The sequence below is a fragment of the Gossypium hirsutum genome, chromosome D08 (assembly GCF_007990345.1).
Source record: "Gossypium hirsutum isolate 1008001.06 chromosome D08, Gossypium_hirsutum_v2.1, whole genome shotgun sequence".
Classification (NCBI taxonomy): domain Eukaryota; kingdom Viridiplantae; phylum Streptophyta; class Magnoliopsida; order Malvales; family Malvaceae; genus Gossypium; species Gossypium hirsutum.
The window spans coordinates 6,718,701-6,742,279 of NC_053444.1; the positions used below are offsets into that span (position 1 = coordinate 6,718,701).

At 38.5% G+C, this 23,579-nt stretch overlaps 1 protein-coding gene, 1 non-coding gene and 1 pseudogene across 3 annotated transcripts; all 3 read right to left on the reverse strand.

Annotated features, from left to right (window-relative positions):
• Window positions 1–532: 532 nt before the first annotated feature.
• Window positions 533–19,202, reverse strand: LOC107915509 (COBRA-like protein 4; annotated as a pseudogene).
• Window positions 19,203–20,696: 1,494 nt separating this feature from the next.
• TRNAI-AAU (transfer RNA isoleucine (anticodon AAU)) lies at window positions 20,697–20,770 on the reverse strand. The gene has a single exon. It is a non-coding gene; the product is annotated as a tRNA-Ile (tRNA).
• Window positions 20,771–20,902: 132 nt separating this feature from the next.
• On the reverse strand, window positions 20,903–23,366 carry LOC107937998 (F-box/kelch-repeat protein At5g15710). 2 transcript variants are annotated; one of them, XM_041099695.1, is made up of 2 exons: window positions 22,999–23,366; window positions 20,903–22,753 (listed from the first exon to the last, which is right to left on the reverse strand). In XM_041099695.1, exon 2 carries the CDS (start codon window positions 22,604–22,606, stop codon window positions 21,320–21,322), a length of 1,287 nt encoding a protein of 428 aa, XP_040955629.1. In that variant the 5' UTR covers window positions 22,607–22,753; window positions 22,999–23,366; the 3' UTR covers window positions 20,903–21,319. The 2 variants fall into 2 exon arrangements, with proteins under 2 accessions (XP_040955629.1, XP_040955628.1); XM_041099694.1 differs by having other exon boundaries at window positions 22,994–23,364.
• Window positions 23,367–23,579: the final 213 nt, after the last annotated feature.

Consider the following 23,579-nt stretch of genomic DNA (forward strand, 5'->3'; position numbering starts at 1 on the left):
CAAAACCTCTCAAGGTTGAAGGTTTTCGAAGAATGCGTAGAAAACTTGGCGTAACCAAGAAATGTTCAAATCAAGAAAAGTGTTGGATATTATAATTCGTAACATTCTAGAATATACTTGTTCATTACTTACATGTGCTTGTATGTAATGAATGTATGTATCTAGTTTAATGAATGTATTTAGAGTAGATGTATCATTCATTTCTTTCCTAAAAGCTATTTCTCTTCCACCTCCTTTCAACCGATAATGTTTCTACTAGCTACAAACCTCAGTTGATTAAAAGCTTTTGGAGCTGGCATTCTGTTGACGATAGTTTTTGTAGCAATATAACTCTGTGCATAGACTAATAGGACTGTAGTGCATTAAAGATTGGAGATTAGCAATCTTAAGAATGAGAATCAGAAGAGTCTTGTTGAAAGTCAGATAGAGAAAATTAGATAAATCTGATACGCATACATTAAAATGAATGTACTAACTAAAATTTATTTATTATTAGACAAAATAGTTTTATGTTTCACATATACAGTAACACTGTTCTTAAAATCACCTCACCTAATTGCTATTTTATTCTCGTATATCTCCTTCAATTTACTACAGTAATTAATCTTTTCAGAATCCAAAACTTTCATACTCCATGGGAGTATATATAACAATCACCAAACAGTGACCAACAAGAAAACCATAGCAGCAATGGCTGCCAAACCGGAGAATAGTTGTTGATGGGGGGGCAGAATTTGGTAGAAAAGGGTAAGTATCAGGTGGTGGCAGCATGCATTCATCGCCATTGAAATACACTTTCCTTGGAAATGCCCACCCTTGCTTTAAAGTGAAGGTATCTTTATCTTTTCGAAGAAGCACCTCCGATTGAACATTCCCAAATGGCCCAGCTTCCATTAATAGGTCATTGTAGAACTTCATGCCATAGAACATCCCCGTATCATCTGCATGCGCATAAGCCAAGTTATTATCTGATAACATACTGAGAAATGTAAAAAAAAAAAGATCATGTACTCACTGATTGATTCGTAGGGAACGAGGGGCTTGTAATCAAAGCTGAAAACTTGTGTTACATCGTTAAGATTAGGGTGCTGAACAGCGAGACTCCACAGTGTATAGTTCATCCTATAGTAGAAGTTGATAATGGAGACCTTAACACGCCAGTATTCCTTGTAGTTGACCTTCACGTGCCAATGCACCCGAACCGGGCACATATGGTGCGTGCATTGAAGCAATGGGATGTTGTCTTTCCGTGGAGTGTTAACGCCAGCCCTTTTAAGAACCTTGGAGCCACTCCTACATCATTAGTCATCGTAAGATTTCGATGCTCATGCTGAGTTAAGGTATCGGAAATATCGGAAATGGCGGCTTACTTGACACAGCTGTTTTAGTTCTGGCATCCACAAGCACAAGTTGGGCAAGGAGTGATGGTTTCATTGTAGAAAGATGAGAAAGAGACGCAACAACTCGGATTTTTTCGAGCTAGGAACTGCGAGTAAGTGCAGGTCACATTCCATGTCACTGCATCATACATAAAACATATCAATCTAATTGCAACTGTTGACACCATTTTTTGGATGAAAACGGGGTCGACTTGGATTTTGAAAAAAAAGAATGAAAACGGGAGTCGCCACCAATCCTTTTTTGACGAGGTGTGATTGGGTCACCTCAAAAGGTGGTTGTTTTTAATAAATGATTTAATTTTATTAAAACAACGATTTTGGTCTACGAAATTCAGAAAAATGAGTTCGGGAGTCGGTTACGCACGAGGAAGGATTAGCACCCTCGATACGCCCAAAATTGGTACCTAGTTGATTAATTAGTGTCTTAGTGTCGAAAATTTGAAAACTTGAAAGAATTTAAAATACGATCCCTCTTTGTAAAGAAAATGCTCAAATGTTAAGGACCTTCTCGTCTCACAATATAAAATGTCACATCCAGTAAGTTAGGACACGACATCTTGAATTTTCGAGGACGAGCTTGCCTTTTATATAAAAATTCGTGTATTTCAAAAGGTTATTCAGTTAGTTAAGGTGAACGAGGAAAATCGAAACCCAGTAAGTTAGGGCACGTTTCCTCGAATTCCCAAACACCGAATATTGCCTTTACTTGCAAAAATCTTATTTCGAGGTAACGAAATGCCATACCCAGTAAGTTAGGGAACAACACCTCGTATCTCCGAGAATAAGCATTTTTCAAAACTCATGTCACGATTTAAAAGAGTATTCCGTTATTTAGGTTAAAGGAGAAAAATCGAAACCCAATAAGTTAGGGCACGATTGTCTCGAATTACCAAATACGGAATATTACTTTTATGAAAGAATTATTATTGGGTTGGATATAATGATAATAAGAATAATATTAAAGTAAAGTAAACAATAATACTATATATAAATGTATATATATATGTATATAATAGAAATACACACTACTATATAATAATAATAAATATAGAAATACAAAAAGCAAATATAATAAAAATATTAAATTAAAGTAATAAAAAATAATACTATATATAAAATATATATATACATAAAAATATACACTAATATATAATAGTAATAGTGATAGCAAAAATAATAAAAATATAAGTAATATTAATAATATATTAGAATACAAAAGTAAAGTAATAACAATAGGGGTGATAATAATAATAATACAAACAATAATACATATATATAATAATAGTAGTTAGAAATAAAAAATAATAAAAGTAACAATAATGATAGTAATAATATAAATAAATATGGAGAGGGCATATATAATATAATAATATAAAAAATAATATATACATGAGAAATAATAATGATAATATAAATAATAGTAAAAATAATAAAATAATAAAACAAAGCTCTCAACTCTCTTTCTCCCTCTTTTCTAAATCTGGCCGTTGGTCCGGCTTTGCTTCGGTCATGGACCCCCACGGGCCGCCATCGGCGCCACCGTACACGGCGGCCGGACCTCAAAAAAACCTTTTTCGATAATGAAAATATGGGTAAGCTTCTTACTTTTATTTTTACTTTCGTATAAAAAAACAAAATAAAATTGAAAGGAAAACAATAAACAAACAAAGAACTAAAGATAAGAATAGACAAAAGAAACCTCTTTTGCTTTGATCTTTGATTAATCTCCAAAAACTAGCCTTTCCAAGAAACAAAAAATAACCTTTTTTACAAAAAAACACCTCCAAAAAACAAAAAAAACCTCCTCCAAAACAAAGAACAATCCTTCTCCAAAAAACCAAAAACCCACCTCTAAAACAAAGTCTTGAATGGCTTTTATAGCCAAATTTTACAAGTGGAGTGGTTGGGGTGGTTTAGGTGGCCAAGGGTGGTGGAGTTGGTGGCTAAGGTGGGTGGCCAACAAAGGTGGTGGAGTAGGTGGCTAAGGTGGGTGGCCAACAAAGGTGGTGGAGTAGGTGGCCAAGGTTTTTATTTATTTATTTATTTATTTTTTGTGTTTGGGTTGGGATTAGGTTGGTTTAAGTTGGGCCAAAATTGGGCCTTTACAGCTGCCCCTCTTTGCTCATTTTCGTGTAACGAGAATAGAGCAAAGACATCAAAAGGGCCAATTTTGCCCGGTCTTGCCGAGTCTTGATTTTTTGGTGCTCATCTTCTTCCAGTAGCCTTATTCCAGTCTGCTACGTCTTGTTGCTTCGATCCACTCTACTGCAATTTCAGATACGCCTTGTAGCTTCAATCTACTCTGCTACGACTCCATGGGGATGAGATTTGTGTTTTTAGTCTGCTCCACTACTACTTAGGGAGATAAGACTTGATGCGATCTGCTTCACTATTGCTTAGGGAAATAAGATCTTTGGTTTTATCTGCTCCACTACTGCTTAGGGAGATAAGACTTAATGCGATCTACTCCACTACTGCTTAGGGAGATAAGATTGTAATCTTCGATCTATTCCACTGTTGCCCAAGGAGATAGAACTACTGGCTTTAATGTACTCCACTGTAATCGGAGAGGTAAAATCTGCCATCTTCGACCTGCAATCTATTCCACTGCTAAATACAGGGAAATAGAGTCTATTTTCAATCCACTTCCTACCAATATAGGAAGGCAGGATCTGCAATCTTCAATCTATTCCACTGCCAGATACAGGGAGATAGAGTTATCGGCTTCAATGTACTCCACTGTAGTCACAAGGAGGTAAAATCTGCCATCTTCGATCTGCTTCACTGCCTAATACATGAAGGCAAGATCTGCAATCTTCAATCTATTCCACTGCCAGATACAGTGAGATAGAGTTATCGGCTTCAATGTACTCCACTGTGGTCAGGGAGGTAAAATCTGCCATCTTTGATCTGCTTCGCTGCCAAATACAGGAAGGCAAGATCTGCAATCTTCAATCTACTTCACTGCTAGATACAGGGAGATAGAGTTATCGGCTTCAATGTACTCCACTGTAGTCACAGGGAGGTAAAATCTGCCATCTTCGATCTGCTTCACTGCCTAATGCAGGAAGGCAAGATCTGCAATCTTCAATCTATTCCACTGCCAGATACAGTGAGATAGAGTTATCGGCTTCAATGTACTCCACTGTGGTCAGGGAGGTAAAATCTGCCATCTTTGATCTGCTTCGCTGCCAAATACAGGAAGGCAAGATCTGCAATCTTCAATCTACTTCACCACCAGTATGGGAAGACAAGATCTGCATCTTGGATCCACTTCCTATCAATATAGGAAGATAGGACCTGCTATCTTCGATCTACTTCACGCCAATACATGAAGACAAGATCTGCTTTCTGCGATCTACTTCGCCACCAATATGGGAAGACAAGATCTGCATATTGGATCCACTTCCTATCAATATAGGAAGATAGGACCTGCTATCTTCGATCTACTTCACACCAATACATGAAGACAAGATCTGCTTTCTGCGATCTACTTCGCCACCAATATGGGAAGACAAGATCTGCATCTTCGATCCACTTCCTACCAATATAGAAAGATAGGATCTGCTACCTTCGATCTACTTCACGCCAATACATGAAGACAAGATCTGCTTTCTGCGATCTACTTCGCCACCAATATGGGAAGACAAGCTCTGCATCCTGGATCCACTTCCTATCAATATAGGAAGATAGGACCTGCTATCTTCGATCTGCTTCACGCCAATACATGAAGACAAGATCTACTTTAATGACTTCAATCCCTCCCATTGCAACTTCAAGGGTATAGGATCTGTTTCTTTGATCTGTTCTCTGGGGAATATGACCTGTAAAATCCATTTTATGGACCTATTTATGCCTAGTGTTTAGGATGGCATGATCAGAATGAATCAAATGCTTCTAACTAGATGTGTATGAATGAATGCAGAATGTCATGAGAATGATCCATTTTTAATGTTTGAGTTGTCATTGCTCATGTTTTATCACTAACGTGTTACAACGCCTTCTTGCTCGGCTGGCATATCCAAAGAAACACTTAGTCAGATTGCCCCCACTGCGAACGTCAAAGTTTAATCCACTGGGACATAAAATTTGTACCATCAATCTCCCACCGTAAACTAAGGGTAGAAGGATATGGCTTTTTCTCGATCCTCTGCTATCACAATTCAAGGATACAGAATGTGAAACTCTTTGATCTCCTACACCATTCCCAAGGTGTCATACCAAATGTTTATGTACAAATGCAAAATTTCCTTCTCTGAGAAAACCTTTTCTTATTACTTGGTGAACATCGCTTGTTTGTTCATTGAAGCTTTGCCACCAACACGACATCTTGTCATTTTGTTCAATGTTTGGACAACAAAATTTGAAAGGATAGTCCTGACTTGGACTCTTCCTTTTTGGACACTTTGAATTTGGTGTGCTCTAAACAACAGTCCTGTTTCAGGCTCCTTCATTATTTAGAAATTTCTAGAGTAATATGCAAAACTCCAATTGCTTGAACATTCAGTTTACTAATAGTTATTCTAAATGTTTTTCGAGAAGGTTACCACAACGAACAAACAAATGTTATTGAGAACAAATCTCGAGATGAATGAGTTAATCGAGATAGCAAATTTTGCTAAGATAAAAAATAAAATAAGACAATGGACAAGAATGAAATTTTATTGGGGAGCAAAGCTTGAACTGAATACAATAATCAAGACAACAAATTTTGCCAAGATTCAAAGTATAAGATGACAACAGGTGCCCCAGATATCGCAGCACGAGCTTCCCTGCACAAGTTTTCTAAAGACCATTTAATATGTGTTTGGAATCTACAGTATTTTGTTGATACCCCAAGATGTCACCTACTCCTTCTTGCGATTCAGGTGTAGTAAGACCACCACATGCCTCAGATCCTGCTCAAAAATTCGAGCCGTTCCGTTCACCTCACGCTTCAAAATTCGAGCCGCCTTTTTCAGGTTTTCAACTCAAATCCCATTTGGTCTCAAGGTGCCTTTTGCGGGTTTTCACCTTGGCCTCTCCCCTTTTTTTTTTTTTGAATGCCCCCTTTTTAAGTGAAATATTTCTTGACTGAGTCTGAATTTACAGGATTTGACAGGCTTTTACCATCCATTTCGCTCAGGATTAAAGCTCCTCCTGAAAAGGCCTTTTTTACCACATAAGGACCTTCCCAATTTGGCATCCACTTTCCTCTAAAATCCTTTTGTAGAGGAAGAATCTTTTTCAGCACCAGGTCCCCCTCGTAAAATTCTCTGGGACGAACTTTTTTGTTGTAAGCTCGCATCATTCGTTTCTGATACATCTGACCATGACGAATAGCTTTTAACCTCTTTTCTTCTACCAAGTTTAACTGGTCATATCTGGATTGAATCCATTCAGCCTCATCCAACTTTAGTTCAGTTAATACTCGGAGAGAAGGAATTTCAACTTCTATGGGTAAAACTGCTTCCATCCCATAGACTAAAGAAAATGGTGTTGCCCCAGTAGAGGTTCTAACAGAAGTGCGATATGCCAGGAGAGCAAAAGGTAATTTCTCGTGCCAATCTTTGTAGGTTTCAGTCATTTTTCCTATAATTTTCTTGATGTTTTTGTTAGCTGCTTCCACGGCACCATTCATTTTTGGACGGTACGGTGACGAATTGTGGTGTCTGATCTTGAACTGACTACAAACTTCCGCTATTGAGTTGTTGTTTAAGTTCAGCGCATTATCGGATATGATCCTTTCAGGCATCCCGTATCGACATATGATCTCTTTTTTCAGAAACTTGCTAACTGCCGACTTCGTGACATTTGCATATGAAGCCGCCTCCACCCATTTAGTGAAGTAATCAATAACCACAAAGATAAAACGATGCCCATTGGAAGCTTTTGGAGATATTGACCCGATAACGTCCATTCCCCACATGGAGAAAGGCCATGGAGAAACCATAACATGAAGGGGTGAAGGTGGTGCGTGCATTTTGTCACCATAAATTTGACATTTATGGCACCTCTTGGCATAATTAATGCAATCCCCTTCCATGGTGGACCAATAGTACCCAAATCTCATAATTTGTCTGGCCATCGTGAAGCCATTGGCATGCGTTCCGCAGATACCTTCATGCACTTCTTCCAAAATTTCCTTTGCCTCAACAGCATCCACACACCTTAACAGTACTTGATCTTTTCCTTTTTTATACAAAATTTCCCCATCAAGGACATAGTCAATGGCTAATCTCCTTAATGTCTTCTTATCATTTTCTGCCGCATGGTCAGGGTACTCGCGACTCTTCACATATCGCAATATGTCATGGTACCAAGGGTGATCATCCTTTCCCTCTTCATTGTCAATGTTGCAACAATGGGCTGGAACCTCATAGATGCTGATCTGGATAGGCTTCATATCTTCTAATTTGTTCACTTTAAACATGGAGGCTAAAGTGGCCAAAGCATCTGCCATCTGGTTTTCATCTCGTGGGAGGTAACTAAAGGTGACACTATCAAATTCCTCGATCAATTCCATAACCAATTTTTGATAGCGAACCAACTTCGGGTCTCTTGTTTCCCATTCCCCTTGAGCTGGTAAATTACTAATGCAGAGTCCCCGTATACTTCTAGCACCTTAATTTTCCGCTTTATGGCTGCCCGAATGCCCATAATGCAAGCTTCATACTCAGCCATATTATTTGTGCAGTCAAAGTCCAATTTGCTAGTGAAAGGATAATAATCTCCACTAGGGGACACGAGTACTGCCCCAATTCCGTTGCCTATAGCATTTGAAGCTCCGTCAAAACTCAACTTCCAAGGACCACCTTCTTGGAAATCTTTCTTTACGGTTGCGGCATACATCAAATCCTCATTTGGGAAATCGAAGTTCAATGGCTCATAATCATCGAGAGCCCTACTTGCTAAGAATTCCGCTATTGCACTCCCTTTGACCGCCTTCTGGTTCACATAGACTACGTCAAATTCAAATAGAAGAATTTGCCATCGAGCCATTCTTCCATTCAGAGCGGCTGACTCCATCAAGTATTTCAGAGGGTCTAATTTGGAGATTAACCAGGTCGTATGGTACAACATGTACTGTCTCAGTCTCCGAGTTGTCCAAATTAAAGCACAACATAATTTCTCGATTGGCGAATATCTTGTTTCGCATTCGGTGAACTTCTTACTGAGATAGTAGATCGCTCTTTCCTTTCGTCCTGATTCGTCATGTTGACCAAGCACGCATCCCATGGAATTTTCAAATACTGCCAAATACAGTATGAGCGGTTTGTCTGGGCAGGGTGGCATCAGTACTGGGGCGTTGGATAAGTAATGTTTGACTTTTTCAAAAGTTTTTTGACATTCCTCATCCCATACACCTGGATTATGTTTCTTGAGGAGGCGAAATATGGGGTCGCATTTCTCAGTTAGCTGTGAGATGAACCGAGCAATATAGTTCAGCCTTCCTAGAAAACCTCGAACCTCCTTTTGAGTACGCGGCGGGGGTAATTCTTGTATTGCTCTTACTTTGTCAGGATCAATCTCAATTCCTCTTTCACTGACCACGAATCCAAGCAATTTTCCTGATCTGACCCCGAATGTGCATTTTGCTGGATTTAGCTTTAGCTGAAATTTCCTCAATCTCGTAAATAATTTCTTAAGGACCTGCACATGTTCCTTTTCTGTTTTAGATTTTGCAATCATGTCATCAACATAGACTTCTAACTCCTTATGCATCATGTCATGGAACAGTGTTACCATGGCCCTCTGATACGTTGCCCCTGCATTTTTCAACCCAAATGGCATCACCTTATAACAAAAAGTTCCCCATAGGGTTATGAACGTAGTTTTCCTCATATCCTCGGGATGCATCTTAATTTGGTTATATCCCGAGAAGCCATCCATGAAAGAAAACAGCGAATGTCCTGCTGTATTGTCTACCAAGGCGTCGATATGCGGCAAGGGAAAGTTATCTTTTGGGCTAGCCTTATTTAGATCTCTATAATCCACACACATTCGTACCTTCCCATCTTTCTTAGAGACAGGAACAATGTTAGCTACCCACTCGGAGTATTTGACCACCTTCAGGAACCCAGCGTCGAATTACTTTTGCACCTCTTCTTTTATTTTTAACACGATATCAGGCCTCATTCTTCGGAGTTTTTGCTGAACTGGTTTGCAATCCTCCTTTATAGGAAGTCGGTGAACCACGATGTCAGTACTTAACACCGGCATATCTTGGTATGACCATGCGAAGACATCTTTGAACTCTCGCAGCAATTCAATGAGGTCTTGTTTTACTTCTTCAGCTATGCGGGTACCAATCTTTAACACCTTTCCCTATTCCAAGATCACTGTCTCTATCGTCTCTTCGTGGGGTAGAATCTGTTTCTCTTCCTGCTCTACCATTCTCAACAAGTCCGGAGATAGGTTGCAATCTGTGTTATCTTCAAAATCTTGAGATTCCTCTGGACACATATCTCGTTCAAAAAGATTTTCTAAGTCCATAGTAGAGTCACTCATATCATTGATATCTTGGGACCTATTATAGGTATCAAAGAATGTACAGGGAATGTATGAATTTAAGGATTCTTATTTAGTATGACCATGAATGTATGAAAAAAAGAATTTGAAAAGAATATATACTCAAAATGCGAAGATATATTTCATTGAAATCACAATGTCCACATATAAGCCTATTTCAGTTCACAAAAGTTTTCATTTTCTCTAGGCTTAGAACAATTAATGTTTTGAATATTACTCTGGAAAAGCTCTAAAAACTTCAGGCATTTCTTCCGCAGTCCAATTGTTTAAAACACTCCCAGGTTCAACGGGATAGATGCCTGACGTACTTCCTCCTTCAAATTCTTCTTCACATATGGCATTGATGCTTAAGTTTCTTAACATTTCCTCTGCGGTCTTCTTTCTTGGAGCCCTCAGTTCAAAATACATAGTTCCTCCCGACATGAATGTCCTGGATATGTGGGGGAAAGCCATAGGTTCCCAGTCGACTTCTTTTCCGTTCAAACGCGCCTTCCTTTTATCTTGTCTCTTTTCTAACTCTTTCCTTCTCTGTTTGGTATTTGGTTTAAATCCTAAACCAAAACGATCTTGTTTGTATTTCACTACTGGTGCCCCCATCCTTCCCTGAAGGCATCTTCCAAGTCCTCTTCCAGGCACAGCTCCTTTCCCAACTGTCGCTTGTAATCCCATCCTTGTGGCTTTAGACATGCTGGGCGTCGGAATCTTCTTTCCCCCTATGACAAAGGTTGCATTTACAAACTCCAAAGATCGAAAAGAACATTCAACTGCCTCGTCGTCTATTCCCAAATATGGTGTATCATTGGTTACCAATGCAATGATATCTTCCTCGGCGTCAATTGTAATTAACCGGCCTTCTATTACCAATTTTAACTTCTGGTGCAATGATGAAGGCACCGCCCCTGCCGAATGAATCCAGGGTCTTCCTAATAAGCAATTATATGACGGCTTGATATCCATCACTAGGAAGTCCACATCGTATGTATTTGGGCCAATTAAAAGAGGTACTTCTATTCTTCCTATCACCTTTCTTTCGGTACCATCAAATGCTCTCACTATATTTTGGCATGATCTCATGTGAGAGTTATCCACCGGTAACCTACTTAAGGTAGATAGGGGTAAAACATTCAAGGCTGATCCATTGTCAATTAGCACTCCAGCTAACATATACTCCCCGCAACGAGCAGTGATGTGTAATGCTTTGGTAGATCCTCTTCCCCCTGGCGGTATTTCATCATCATTAAAAAAGATGAAATTATCGGCATTGATATTATTAACCAAGCGGTCCAACTTATTCACCGAGATATCTTTAGTGACATAAGTTTCATTTAGCACCTTAATCAACGCATTACGATGTATCTCTGAACTTATAAGCAACTCAAGTACGGAGATACGAGCCGGTTGCTTATGTAATTGTTCTACCACGCTGTAATCGCTATGTTTCAAGAATTTTAGAAATTCTTTGGCTTGATTTTCAGTTACCGGCTGATTGACACTCGATTCAATTTCGTCTGTTTTTGTTTTTCCTAGCTCAACTGCTAAAGCTTTTTCTTTTCCAGATTCCACTATCGCGTCTGCCGGATCATAGCGCTTTCCACTTCGTGTATAGAATCCTTCCTTCTTTTCTGAAGCATTTACCGAGCTCTCTTTTCCTGGAATCGTCACATTGCAATCGTAACTCCAAGGAACCTTTTTGTTATCCTTGTAAGGAAAGGATACAGGTTTTTGGATTATAACTTTTGGCCCTATTTGTATTCCAGATTCTTTGTTCATTGGCTTTGAAATGATAACCACTGGATGACGAAGCTCTTGGGTTCTCCTTGCAGATCCTTCTCCTGTAGCACAAACTTCTTCCTCTTTTAACCCTTTGATTTCTTCATAAAACTCCATTTCTTTGCTATCCATAAAGTTTTGCACCACGATTCTGAACTCGGTGCATTCCTGGATGTCATGATCTTCTTCTGCGTGGAACTCACAAAATCTCTTTGCTTGTTCAGGCCTTTCTATCGAATCTTGCTTGATAAGACCTCTTTTTACCATTTGTTTCCAAACCCATCCAAGAGGGGTTTTTATCTCTGCCACGTTGGCTTTGACTCTTCTTCCTTCATTCTCACTTATCGCGTTTACCCTATTATCGTCATGATTGGGCAACGGATTTTCTGCTACATTTGGCCCCAATGAGTCGCCAATCTTTACAATCCCCATATTGATAAGTTTCTCCACTAACTTCTTGAATGCAGTGCAGTTCTCAATCGAGTGCCCCTTAATCCCCGCGTGGTACTCGCATTGGGAGTTTGTGTCATACCATTTGGGGTACGGAGGTTGCATGGGTTTTAGGTAAAATGGAGATACCACATGTGCATCAAATAAATTCTGATACAATTCTTTATACGTCACCGGGATGGGTGTGAATTGAGGTCTTTCTATATTTGGCCTTGAATTGGACTCCCGTCTCGAAGAACCTTGCTGATTAGTGGTTGTTGCTCTGGCTTGTCCCACCGTGATTGATCTAGAATGGTCCTTGTTAAACATGCTTGTGTTGTTTATCTCATGCTCCTTCTTTCTCGGTGCTGACCTTTTAGCACTTTCTCCTGCTTCTATCTTGCCACTCCTTATGGCATTTTCTATCATTTCTCCAGACATCACTATGTCTGAAAAGCTTTTGGTGGCACTACCCAGCATGTGATTGAGAAATGGAGCTTTCAAAGTATTGATAAAAAGCATGGTTATCTCTTTTTCTAAAAGTGGTGGTTGAACTTGTGCTGCTACCTCCCTCCATCTTCGAGCATACTGGCGAAAGCTCTCATTAGTTTTCTTTTCCATATTTTGCAATACAATTCGATCGGGTGCTATGTCCATCACATGTCTGTACTGTTTTATAAAGGCCTGCGCCAAATCTTTCCAAGAGTGGATTTCAGCTCGACTCAATTAATTGTACCATCTAGCCGCTGACCCGATCAAACTATCCTGAAAACAGTGAACCAACAGCTGCTCGTTGTTGATGTACCCGGTCATTCTTCGGCAAAACATAGTGATATGAGCATCGGGACAACTTGTCCCGTCATATTTTTCAAACTCTGGCATTTTAAACTTAGGAGGGAGGATTAAATCAGGCACCAAGCTCAGATCTTTAGCGTCCATTCCTCGGTGGTAATCAGCACTTTCCATGGCCTTAAACTTTTCCTTCAGCCATTTACATCGGTCTTCCAATTGCTTTGACAGATCCACTTTCGTCTTTTCCACTTCTACCACGTCATCGAGGTCAGGGACTATGAGATTGGTGGGATTCTCTCCGGAATTGTTACTTATTCCGATTGGAGGACTCGTTTGGAATTGTTGGGGTCTAATTGTAACAGAGGGTCTTTGTGGATACATTTCAGCTTGAGTATGCGCGTGCAGAGGGGTAAAGCCTGGAAGGTAAAGGGGTTCATCACTATTTCCATCTTCAACATTAACAATAGGGTCCTTTCCCTTGTCTTTTCCTCCTTTCAACAGTTGCGTTAACTTTGCCATCATGTCGTCTTGGGATTCTCGCATCTCTCGCTGAATCTTTTCCAACCGCTCTTCTATCCGATCTTGCATATCTCTTTGGAGCTGCTCAAGTTTTTCTAGTCTTTGATCCATGTTTCTTGACTTCGCTCGAGTTCCGTAAGAGTGACGGTTTTCCAGGTTAACTAAAATAATTTTATTTAGTTAGGGTCTTTTAATGGTCATTAATGCATATAATGCAATGCATGAAATGAATGCAAAAGGCGTTAATTCTAGTTCAATTTCATTATGAAAACTTTACTAGAAAATAAACTTTTTTACATAAGGTGGATTACATATACGACTTAGCCCTAAAACTCAAAATTCTAATCCTCCTAAGCAACGAGGCTAGCTCCTGTCCTCGACTCGACTCTAATTCGTACTTCACGCTTAACACATCAGCTTGTACTGCTAACGTCTGCAAGTGATCAGCCACCTCTCGGATTTGAAGCACGGCTTCTCCCATGATTTGATCTCTATCTCTTACTTGGTTCTGAAAGTAGTGCAACTGCTCGGTTTGACGATCTTCATTAGATCTCATGTGCTCAATCCGCATCTCGCAACTTTGCAATGCTGCTTCTAACTCTTCAATTCTTCGTTTCATCTCTTCAATTCTACTTAGGCTTGCTTTTAATTCCATCACAGAATTTCGATCTCGATGCCGATGGAGAGATTCTTCTAACTCGGACACTCTATTTTCTAGTTCCCCTTTTTCTTTCTGATTCTCTGACAGACTCTTCTTTAAAGTCTCGTTCTGGGTTTGAACTTCTTGAAACCTCGTTTCCCATCTATCAGCTTTGTTCTTTTCTTCTTGAACTTCCTTGCGCCATTGTTCAGAAGTCTTTCCCAACCCGGCGGTTCTCATTGATGATCGCAACTTCTTGTAATCTGTTTTCAGACTGTCCAGATCTTCTTCAGCCCTAGCTTTTCCTTTTCTTAATCGCTCCATCTCAAGCTTCTGGACATCTACATCCAACCTTAAGTTTGTTTTTTCTTCCTCCATTTGCTCTATCTGTTTTTCCAACTCTGCATTTCTTCTTTCAAAATCTTGCTTCAAAATTTCTAGTTCAGAAGGGATGACCCGTAAGTGCTCCTCTATCGAATGACTGCCTTCGGGGCTTAATTTGGGGACATTGTCATTGATTCTTCTGACCCTCCATTCTTCATATTCGGGGGTTGTCATTGGTCCTACAGCTAATCGCTTCATTTGGCGAGTCTGATTCCACGCATTGGATATCTCTCGAATCCTCTTTTTGTAGCCATCACCCCCATACGAGAATTCACACTCGGCCAGCCCCTAGGTTGCGGGTATAAACTGTCTTGATCTATACTGTCTGAGCACTAATAACGGGGCATAGCCAATAGCTCCCCAGATTCCAAGCAAAGGGACCCAATCAAAACTACCGCATCGGTACAAAATTTCGTCTGGAAGTAACCACGGAGCTCTCCATTCAATGTCTTCTTCATGTAAGTTTTGAAGAATTGCCATCCATTTTTCCATTGAAATGTCGTCCCTTCTCGGTGTAGCTATCGTCTCCTTTAGCGGCGAATAGTTTTCAGAGAAGACCCGATATGATACCTTATCCACTTTCCAAAAATGACTGTGGAACCACGCAAGTAACAACTGTGCACATCCAATGAACCTGCCTTCGCCCGCTCGCCGACAGGTACTCAATGATCTGAATGTCTCCGCTAAAATTGCTGGAACCGGGGTAACTCCTTTATCAAGGCGGTCGAACAAATCAGTAACCGCCTCATCAATATGCCCCAAAGCTCTAGGAAAGATAACTAAGCCATATATGCTTAGGGCGAAGATATCTACCCTCTTTTTTATATCCGGGTGCACCAAAGCCACATCTTTCAAACTCCTCCAAGAAATGCACTTGTTATCCCCTTTTTGTTTAATTCGGGCCGTAACCCACTGCTCACTCATGCCTGTTATGTTCATTAACCTTCTCAAAAAGGGTACATTTGCGGCTCTTGAGTAGATTCTGTCGACTTGACTCTTTGAACACCGAAGTAAAGCCATATATTCTTCTATCGTAGGCACCAAGTCAACTTTCCCGAACGAAAAACAACTATAGGCGGGATTCCAAAATTGTGCGAGAGCCCGGAATAGGTGCTTATCTACCTTCATATCTAGCAGGTACGGCAAGTCCCCGTAATGGGAATAAAACAACTGTCTGGCCTCCTCGTCCCAATGGTCCCAAATTCCTTTCAACTCTTGTAAATCGTTCTGGGTTATGCTGATGCGGGTAAAGTCCCATAGCTCTGATATATATCCTTCAGCCAAACTATCCCCTTTCTCTTGCTGTGTCGTTTCCGACCAAATTCGGACTGCCGCATTATCTTCCACCTTATCAAGAAACCTTCTTTCTATGATAAGCTTTCTTTCTAGAAACCGAATATGAACCAACGCCTTGAAATAATGAAATGCCATGCAGTTGAAATGTCATGCATCCAAAGTAAAACAACAAATATCAGTACCAGATATAAACATATAAGACAATTCAAAAAGAATAAAAGCACATCAGGGTATCTACTAGGGTTTGGTGTAGTTCTACTTAAGGTGAGTTCCTAAGGTTTACTACATGGGGTTTGGTTCTAAAGCAAAGGTACCCGAACCAGCAGATTCCTCGATCTTCACCCATTATAGGCTCATATAGACCGAGTTCGGTTCAGGGAATACATTTCCCTATGGCTGCATGGAGATGAAAATCTCACGAAGACATAGGTACGGATGTATCCCGAAAGCGATCCACTATCCTGCACGGAGGTGAAAACCTCACGAAGGAGTAGCTTCTCACTCCCACTTAAAAGGTGTGACCAACGGTCATGCAATGCAATGCAAAGATATAAAAGTTTAAAATACGAAACATGATGAAAACTATAGCTCAAAACAAATGAAATGCAATGAGAAGATCGTATATTTAAATCAAATTTTCAACTTTCGACAAAAAGACAAAAAATAATCAACTCGTGGCTTGACTCACTTATTTTGAAAAAGTCCCCAGCGGAGTCGCCAAGCTGTTGACACCATTTTTTGGATGAAAACGGGGTCGACTTGGATTTTGAAAAAAAAGAATGAAAACGGGAGTCGCCACCAATCCTTTTTTGACGAGGTGTGATTGGGTCACCTCAAAAGGTGGTTGTTTTTAATAAATGATTTAATTTTATTAAAACAACGATTTTGGTCTACGAAATTCAGAAAAATGAGTTCGGGAGTCGGTTACGCACGAGGAAGGATTAGCACCCTCGATACGCCCAAAATTGGTACCTAGTTGATTAATTAGTGTCTTGGTGTCGAAAATTTGAAAACTTGAAAGAATTTAAAATACGATCCCTCTTTGTAAAGAAAATGCTCAAATGTTAAGGACCTTCTCGTCTCACAATATAAAATGTCACATCCAGTAAGTTAGGACACGACATCTTGAATTTTCGAGAACGAGCTTGCCTTTTATATAAAAATTCGTGTATTTCAAAAGGTTATTCAGTTAGTTAAGGTGAACAAGGAAAATCGAAACCCAGTAAGTTAGGGCACGTTTCCTCGAATTCCCAAACACCGAATATTGCCTTTACTTGCAAAAATCTTATTTCGAGGTAACGAAATGCCATACCCAGTAAGTTAGGGAACAACACCTCGTATCTCCGAGAATAAGCATTTTTCAAAACTCATGTCACGATTTAAAAGAGTATTCCGTTATTTAGGTTAAAGGAGAAAAATCAAAACCCAATAAGTTAGGGCACGATTGTCTCGAATTACCAAATACGGAATATTACTTTTATGAAAGAATTATTATTGGGTTGGATATAATGATAATAAGAATAATATTAAAGTAAAGTAAACAATAATACTATATATAAATGTATATATATATGTATATAATAGAAATACACACTACTATATAATAATAATAAATATAGAAATACAAAAAGCAAATATAATAAAAATATTAAATTAAAGTAATAAAAAATAATACTATATATAAAATATATATATACATAAAAATATACACTAATATATAATAGTAATAGTGATAGCAAAAATAATAAAAATATAAGTAATATTAATAATATATTAGAATACAAAAGTAAAGTAATAACAATAGGGGTGATAATAATAATAATACAAACAATAATACATATATATAATAATAGTAGTTAGAAATAAAAAATAATAAAAGTAACAATAATGATAGTAATAATATAAATAAATATGGAGAGGGCATATATAATATAATAATATAAAAAATAATATATACATGAGAAATAATAATGATAATATAAATAATAGTAAAAATAATAAAATAATAAAACAAAGCTCTCAACTCTCTTTCTCCCTCTTTTCTAAATCTGGCCGTTGGTCCGGCTTTGCTTCGGTCATGGACCCCCACGGGCCGCCATCGGCGCCACCGTACACGGCGGCCGGACCTCAAAAAAACCTTTTTCGATAATGAAAATATGGGTAAGCTTCTTACTTTTATTTTTACTTTCGTATAAAAAAACAAAATAAAATTGAAAGGAAAACAATAAACAAACAAAGAACTAAAGATAAGAATAGACAAAAGAAACCTCTTTTGCTTTGATCTTTGATTAATCTCCAAAAACTAGCCTTTCCAAGAAACAAAAATAACCTTTTTTACAAAAAAACACCTCCAAAAAACAAAAAAAACCTCCTCCAAAACAAAGAACAATCCTTCTCCAAAAAACCAAAAACCCACCTCTAAAAACAAAGTCTTGAATGACTTTTATAGCCAAATTTTACAAGTGGAGTGGTTGGGGTGGTTTAGGTGTCCAAGGCTGGTGGAGTTGGTGGCTAAGGTGGGTGGCCAACAAAGGTGGTGGAGTAGGTGGCTAAGGTGGGTGGCCAACAAAGGTGGTGGAGTAGGTGGCCAAGGTTTTTATTTATTTATTTATTTATTTTTTGTGTTTGGGTTGGGATTAGGTTGGTTTAAGTTGGGCCAAAATTGGGCCTTTACAGCAACTATGGTTAAAATCTTAGATTAGTACTTACTGAGAGCCTGAGTCTTTCTGCGGCGATCCTGGGTGAGAAAAGTGGTGGAAGGGACAACTTTCGCGGGACCGCAAGTGTATCCCGGTCCGGGACCGAGCAACGTAAAATTCTTCGGAAGCTTCACCGTCTTGTTCGAAGTACCAGCCATTCCAACACTGATTTGGAAAGCTGAGACCGCAGATTGAGGATCTATACCCCATGCTGGAAGCACACCACCTTTGCAACAATTGGAGTATTGTTGATTATAAGGAACACCAGGGAGCAAGTCTACAACCGTAGGTATTTTCTTGCAACAATGAGGTACATTTCCTTTGAACTGGGAGCAGTCACCTTGTTCAGTAGTTTGAGCTCCATTCATGGACCATATCACTTCTTTCTTAGCCCATGTCCACCCCAAGGTCCAACCAGGACTCATTATGTGCCGATACATTTGAAAATTGTTCATCGTCACAACAGCCTGCAAAAATGTTATTAGCATCATCATAAAGCTCAGATATTGAAACCCTTATCTATAATTTACACTTGCTTACCACGTAGCCATCGGGTGTCCAAGACACAATATCCCATTTGATTGTTAAGTTTCCATTTGGATCCAAAGGATCATAAGCAGCTGCAACTACAAAAAGGAACAAAGCCGAGATGACAAATCTCATGATCTACACTGACTGGTGGCAAATAGCAGGAACCAGATTCTGAATATAAGCAATTCTTTTGGAGTTAGGAGGATGAGTTACCAACTGGTTGTTAAGTACTTGCACTGTGTCTTATGGTTATGTATATAGATAGATATAATGCTAAGCTTTCCAAATCTTAAAGCAACTGCTAGGTTTAAGACAAAGCAGAAGACTAAAAGAGCTGTCTGAGCATAACATCTCAACTTATTGAGGGTGACTTTGTAAGATTTTTTTAACAACATTGAAGTGGTATAGGTAAGAAATCAAGTTCAAGTTGAGGTCAACATAATTACATATGAAAAAGTAATTACCAACAAGCATCATAAATGACAACATGTCCTAAGCTTCATTTATGTAATGTTGCTGTCAATCCTTCATTTCTTTTTTCACCTCACATACTAATATTAATTGTGCATATGTATATATATATATTATATATATTATTTTTTGTACAAATGATTCAATAATAAGGAAAGAAGAAAGAAGAAAAATCATAAAGATGTGAGGAGATCTCAAAGTTTTGGAGTGATTTTTACACATATTAAAGTTTCAAAATTGCAAGTAACAATGAGTCATCGTTTATGAAAGAAGCAAAAGTAAATCATAAGAATTTGCCACCTAGTGCAAAATCTATAGCTTTACGTTCATGTTTCTAAAAGGAAATGAAAGCATTTTTAATATTCAATTATGTTGGCATGATGATAAGGGTGTTCACTATTTAAAGTGTGATTTAGGTTCAAGTTATGCTAATCACATTATTGTTAGATATTTTTAAGGGGATGAAAAAAAATTAAATTTGTCTCTTTTTTTTGTTAAATTTAAATTGAGTGATTCTTTGTCATAGAAAAGGTATACTACGACTGAAGTCACTAAACTATTAGTAAATTTATATTTTGGTCACTCAATTTTAAAAAGTTACAAAATAATCATTGAACTATTTGAAAGTTTTCATTTAAGTTGCTAGGTTGTTAAGTTTTAAAAAGAAAAGTCAGCTACTGAGCTCCGAACAATGATTTGACGATCGGTAGAGTGGATCAGTACTTTTCAATCATTAGGAGAGCATATCTTAGATCCAAGTCAATCTAACGGTCAATGTCAAAGATCAAAGAAAAAAGTTGTTTGGATTTTAGTTTGCAAATTTGTGACGTTTAACGTTGTTTCATGAAAAAACTTGAACCATAGAAAAAAAAGGGATGAAGAGCTTTCTGTCAGTGCAAACAATGTGAACAAAGAATGCCATACAATATCAATTTTAACAACTCAGTAATTTAAATGAAAATTTTCAAATAGCTTAATAGTCATTTTGCAACTTTTTAAAGTAAAAGTGACCAAAATATAAACTTACTAATAATTTAATGACCTTGAGTGTAATTTACCATAAAAATATCGAACTTTTTTTCGATAAAGAATATTTTTGTTTTGGGTGGAAAAACAATTGGGCCTTTGGATTAACAAATCATTACTATGGGGAAACTAAACAAAACCAATTGGGACAGAGAGGTCCAAACAGTAGAAAAAGCCCAAATTAAATTTACAGAGTTGCAGAAAATAAAAATAAAAATTTAAAATAGGTGGCCCATGCAGGTCTCGAACCTGCGACCTTCGCGTTATTAGCACGACGCTCTAACCAACTGAGCTAATAGGCCACTGTGGACAGGAACTTGCATGTTACATACAAGACATGGCCCAACTCAAGTTCATGAGTAAAACCTAGACCGTTCACATCAATGACCAGCTTTTTGCACATTAAGTATAAACTATTTAAAAGAGTTCCTACGTCAATAAAAGGGAGGAAAATCATTCTACAAAAAATGAAAATGTGTACAAGCTGTCTGTGGTGAAGAATCAGCCATCAGGATATATAGACCATTAGGCAAGGAATTAAAATGATACTGTGAAACGAAACTTCCTATGTGCCATATATCAACTAAGAGCTCAAGTGCAAAATCATCTCTTACAATTCCTCTCTAATATATAATCCCATGATATGCACACCTTCAAGAAGCCCAGGGCGTCATCTTCTCATCAAAGTACATTTCTGCCTGGTGTCAATGTGCATCATCGAGTTCCAAATGGAATCAAAACATAACCACTTGATGCACAATCCCTTTCTTACAAAAGAAAGAGATACCCTCTGCCGGAACTTAACCTCTGGACAACTAACAAACACACTTTTCCTTGGGAAGATTTTCAGCTCAATGGACGGAGGCGTCAAATCTTGGCTCATAGAAACAAACTTGACTATTGAATGACTGAAGAGCACAGCCGGCAATCCAAGACCAAACCTTCTTATCCACGTCATAAAGAAGGCCCTTCCCTTGGTTCCAAGATGTGAAGCAGATAAGATTATCCTGTCCAAAGCACTCGAATCTCTCAGCTGATAGCCTCAATAAAGCTCGAAAATACTTGGGTGGCATTCTACTTATCTCTACCCACATAATCTTAGCATGATCCAATTCCCAAATTCTCATACTCTGTAAAGTACTATAGAGACCAATTCTTCCAACCAGAAACAGGCGCTTGTGTGTCCCAGCAACCAAATAACCATCTAACAAAGATCTAGGGAACTTTGCTGGAATATGTTCCCAATATCCCAAGTCCAGTCGATACATCATCAAGCCAAGCGGTGAAAGGGTTTCCAAGTATAACCTGGAGTCACAATACGCCATCTTCGAGGAGCAAAGATTAACTGCAGGCATTATCTGGTGAACTGTCCACTTATCAATCTTTGAATCGTAAACTTCAGTGGGGAGTGACCTATCACCATAAATATCACTAGTCGCTATAACTTTAAATGATTTGTCAGTTCGATCCACAACCACAATCAATTGTCTTTGCTGGTCATAGTTCATGCTTGGAAGTGTTCTCCAAGTTTGCGTAAGAGGATTACATACTAAAGTTCTGAATGTTAGACCATCGAGTCCAGAAAAGCAAACTAGACCACCCGAAGAGCCAACCAACCAGAAGGCCCACTGAGGCAAAAAATTGAAGGGAATTCGATACCATGTTTTTAATGGCAGGCTAAACACGGAGCATTGTGGAGTCTGTGAGTTCTTCCAAAATGTAAGCAAACAAGGCCCATGTGATGGCACTTGTGAATGAAACTTAAGAAAACTATGATCTTGAAGTATCAAATTCCATCTTTTACAAACTGAACGAAGCCGAAATATCATAAATGGGGGAACCCTTGCTAAAATCTCATTCAGTAAGTCCTCAGGCAACATTGCCCATATGTTATCTTCCATTTGAACATCAGGATGAACCACCTTACCAAATGTAGCAACTGTTTCCTCATCTAAACCCCGTGGTTTAGTCTTTATCACCTTCTGCCTAGAGGGACTAGTGTTCCTCGACCCTACACGACCGGATGGGCTTGTATTCCTCGACCCACCACCCCTTATAGGCGACACTTGTTTGTGACAGTTCTCATCATCACGGAAAGCCCCAGACCCAGATTCAGATGATATCCCAGAACCAGCCATAGCTATTAAACATCAAAAACCCTAATCAACCTAACGTTTCTGGTACTATCAGAGCTTAAGCAACCCAATGTTGTTTCTCTATCTAAAAACCATCCCGAATGCCCAAATGCGAGTTCTTTTTCACACCAAAAGATCCTAGCTTTCAAGCTGAAAACAATGAAATGAAGAACCAAAGAGCAAATAAAAAAAAAACCCAATTAATAAAATAAATTTCAGAACAATACCAGCATAATACTTCAAGAAAAAAAACCCCAACTTTTTAATCAGATCTAGGCATGAAAATCCTGCAAACTGAAGACTATGATACCAAAGAATGATGTAGACATTGGGGTTCAGTAATGGGATGAACATGAAAATAAAAATTGAATCTTGGAGATAGAATATTACCTTACATTCAAAGAACTAATCTGACTTTTTTACTTGGTCAGAAGTGGGGGAGAAGTAAAATCCTGGCATGAATTGAACTTAAGTTGAAGAGTCAGAGTCAGGATTTCTTGCATTGGTTTTTTCTAAGTTGTTTTGTCAATATATGAGAAAAGTAAAATAAAAATTCAAAGATGGACTTTGAAGTGAAGAAATGGAGGCCCAATGTAGTCCTTGAATGTCCACTAAAGACGATACTTGACACAGCAACGAACTTGGAATTGATTGGTCAATGGCTTCCTTCAATTGTAGTGATTAGGATTAAACCATGGCAACCTTAACTATCGAAAAAAAATTATTAACTGAAAGAGGTTGCTGATGTTAGTTTTTCCTGTTCTTGCAGATATGGTAAGTGGGTCTATTAACACCCAAAACTATGCCGTTTTCAATTTTTTGTTTTCACATGGAAAAATACATTCCAACTCCCTTCTACCTTTTAATTATCAGTTATTTCGAAGCTAAACTCGCACGAAATTGATTTGTCAAAGATAAATTCTTTTACTTGGGATGTGAAGGACTCTCGAAAAGCTCCATTTCTTGTCAATTTGCA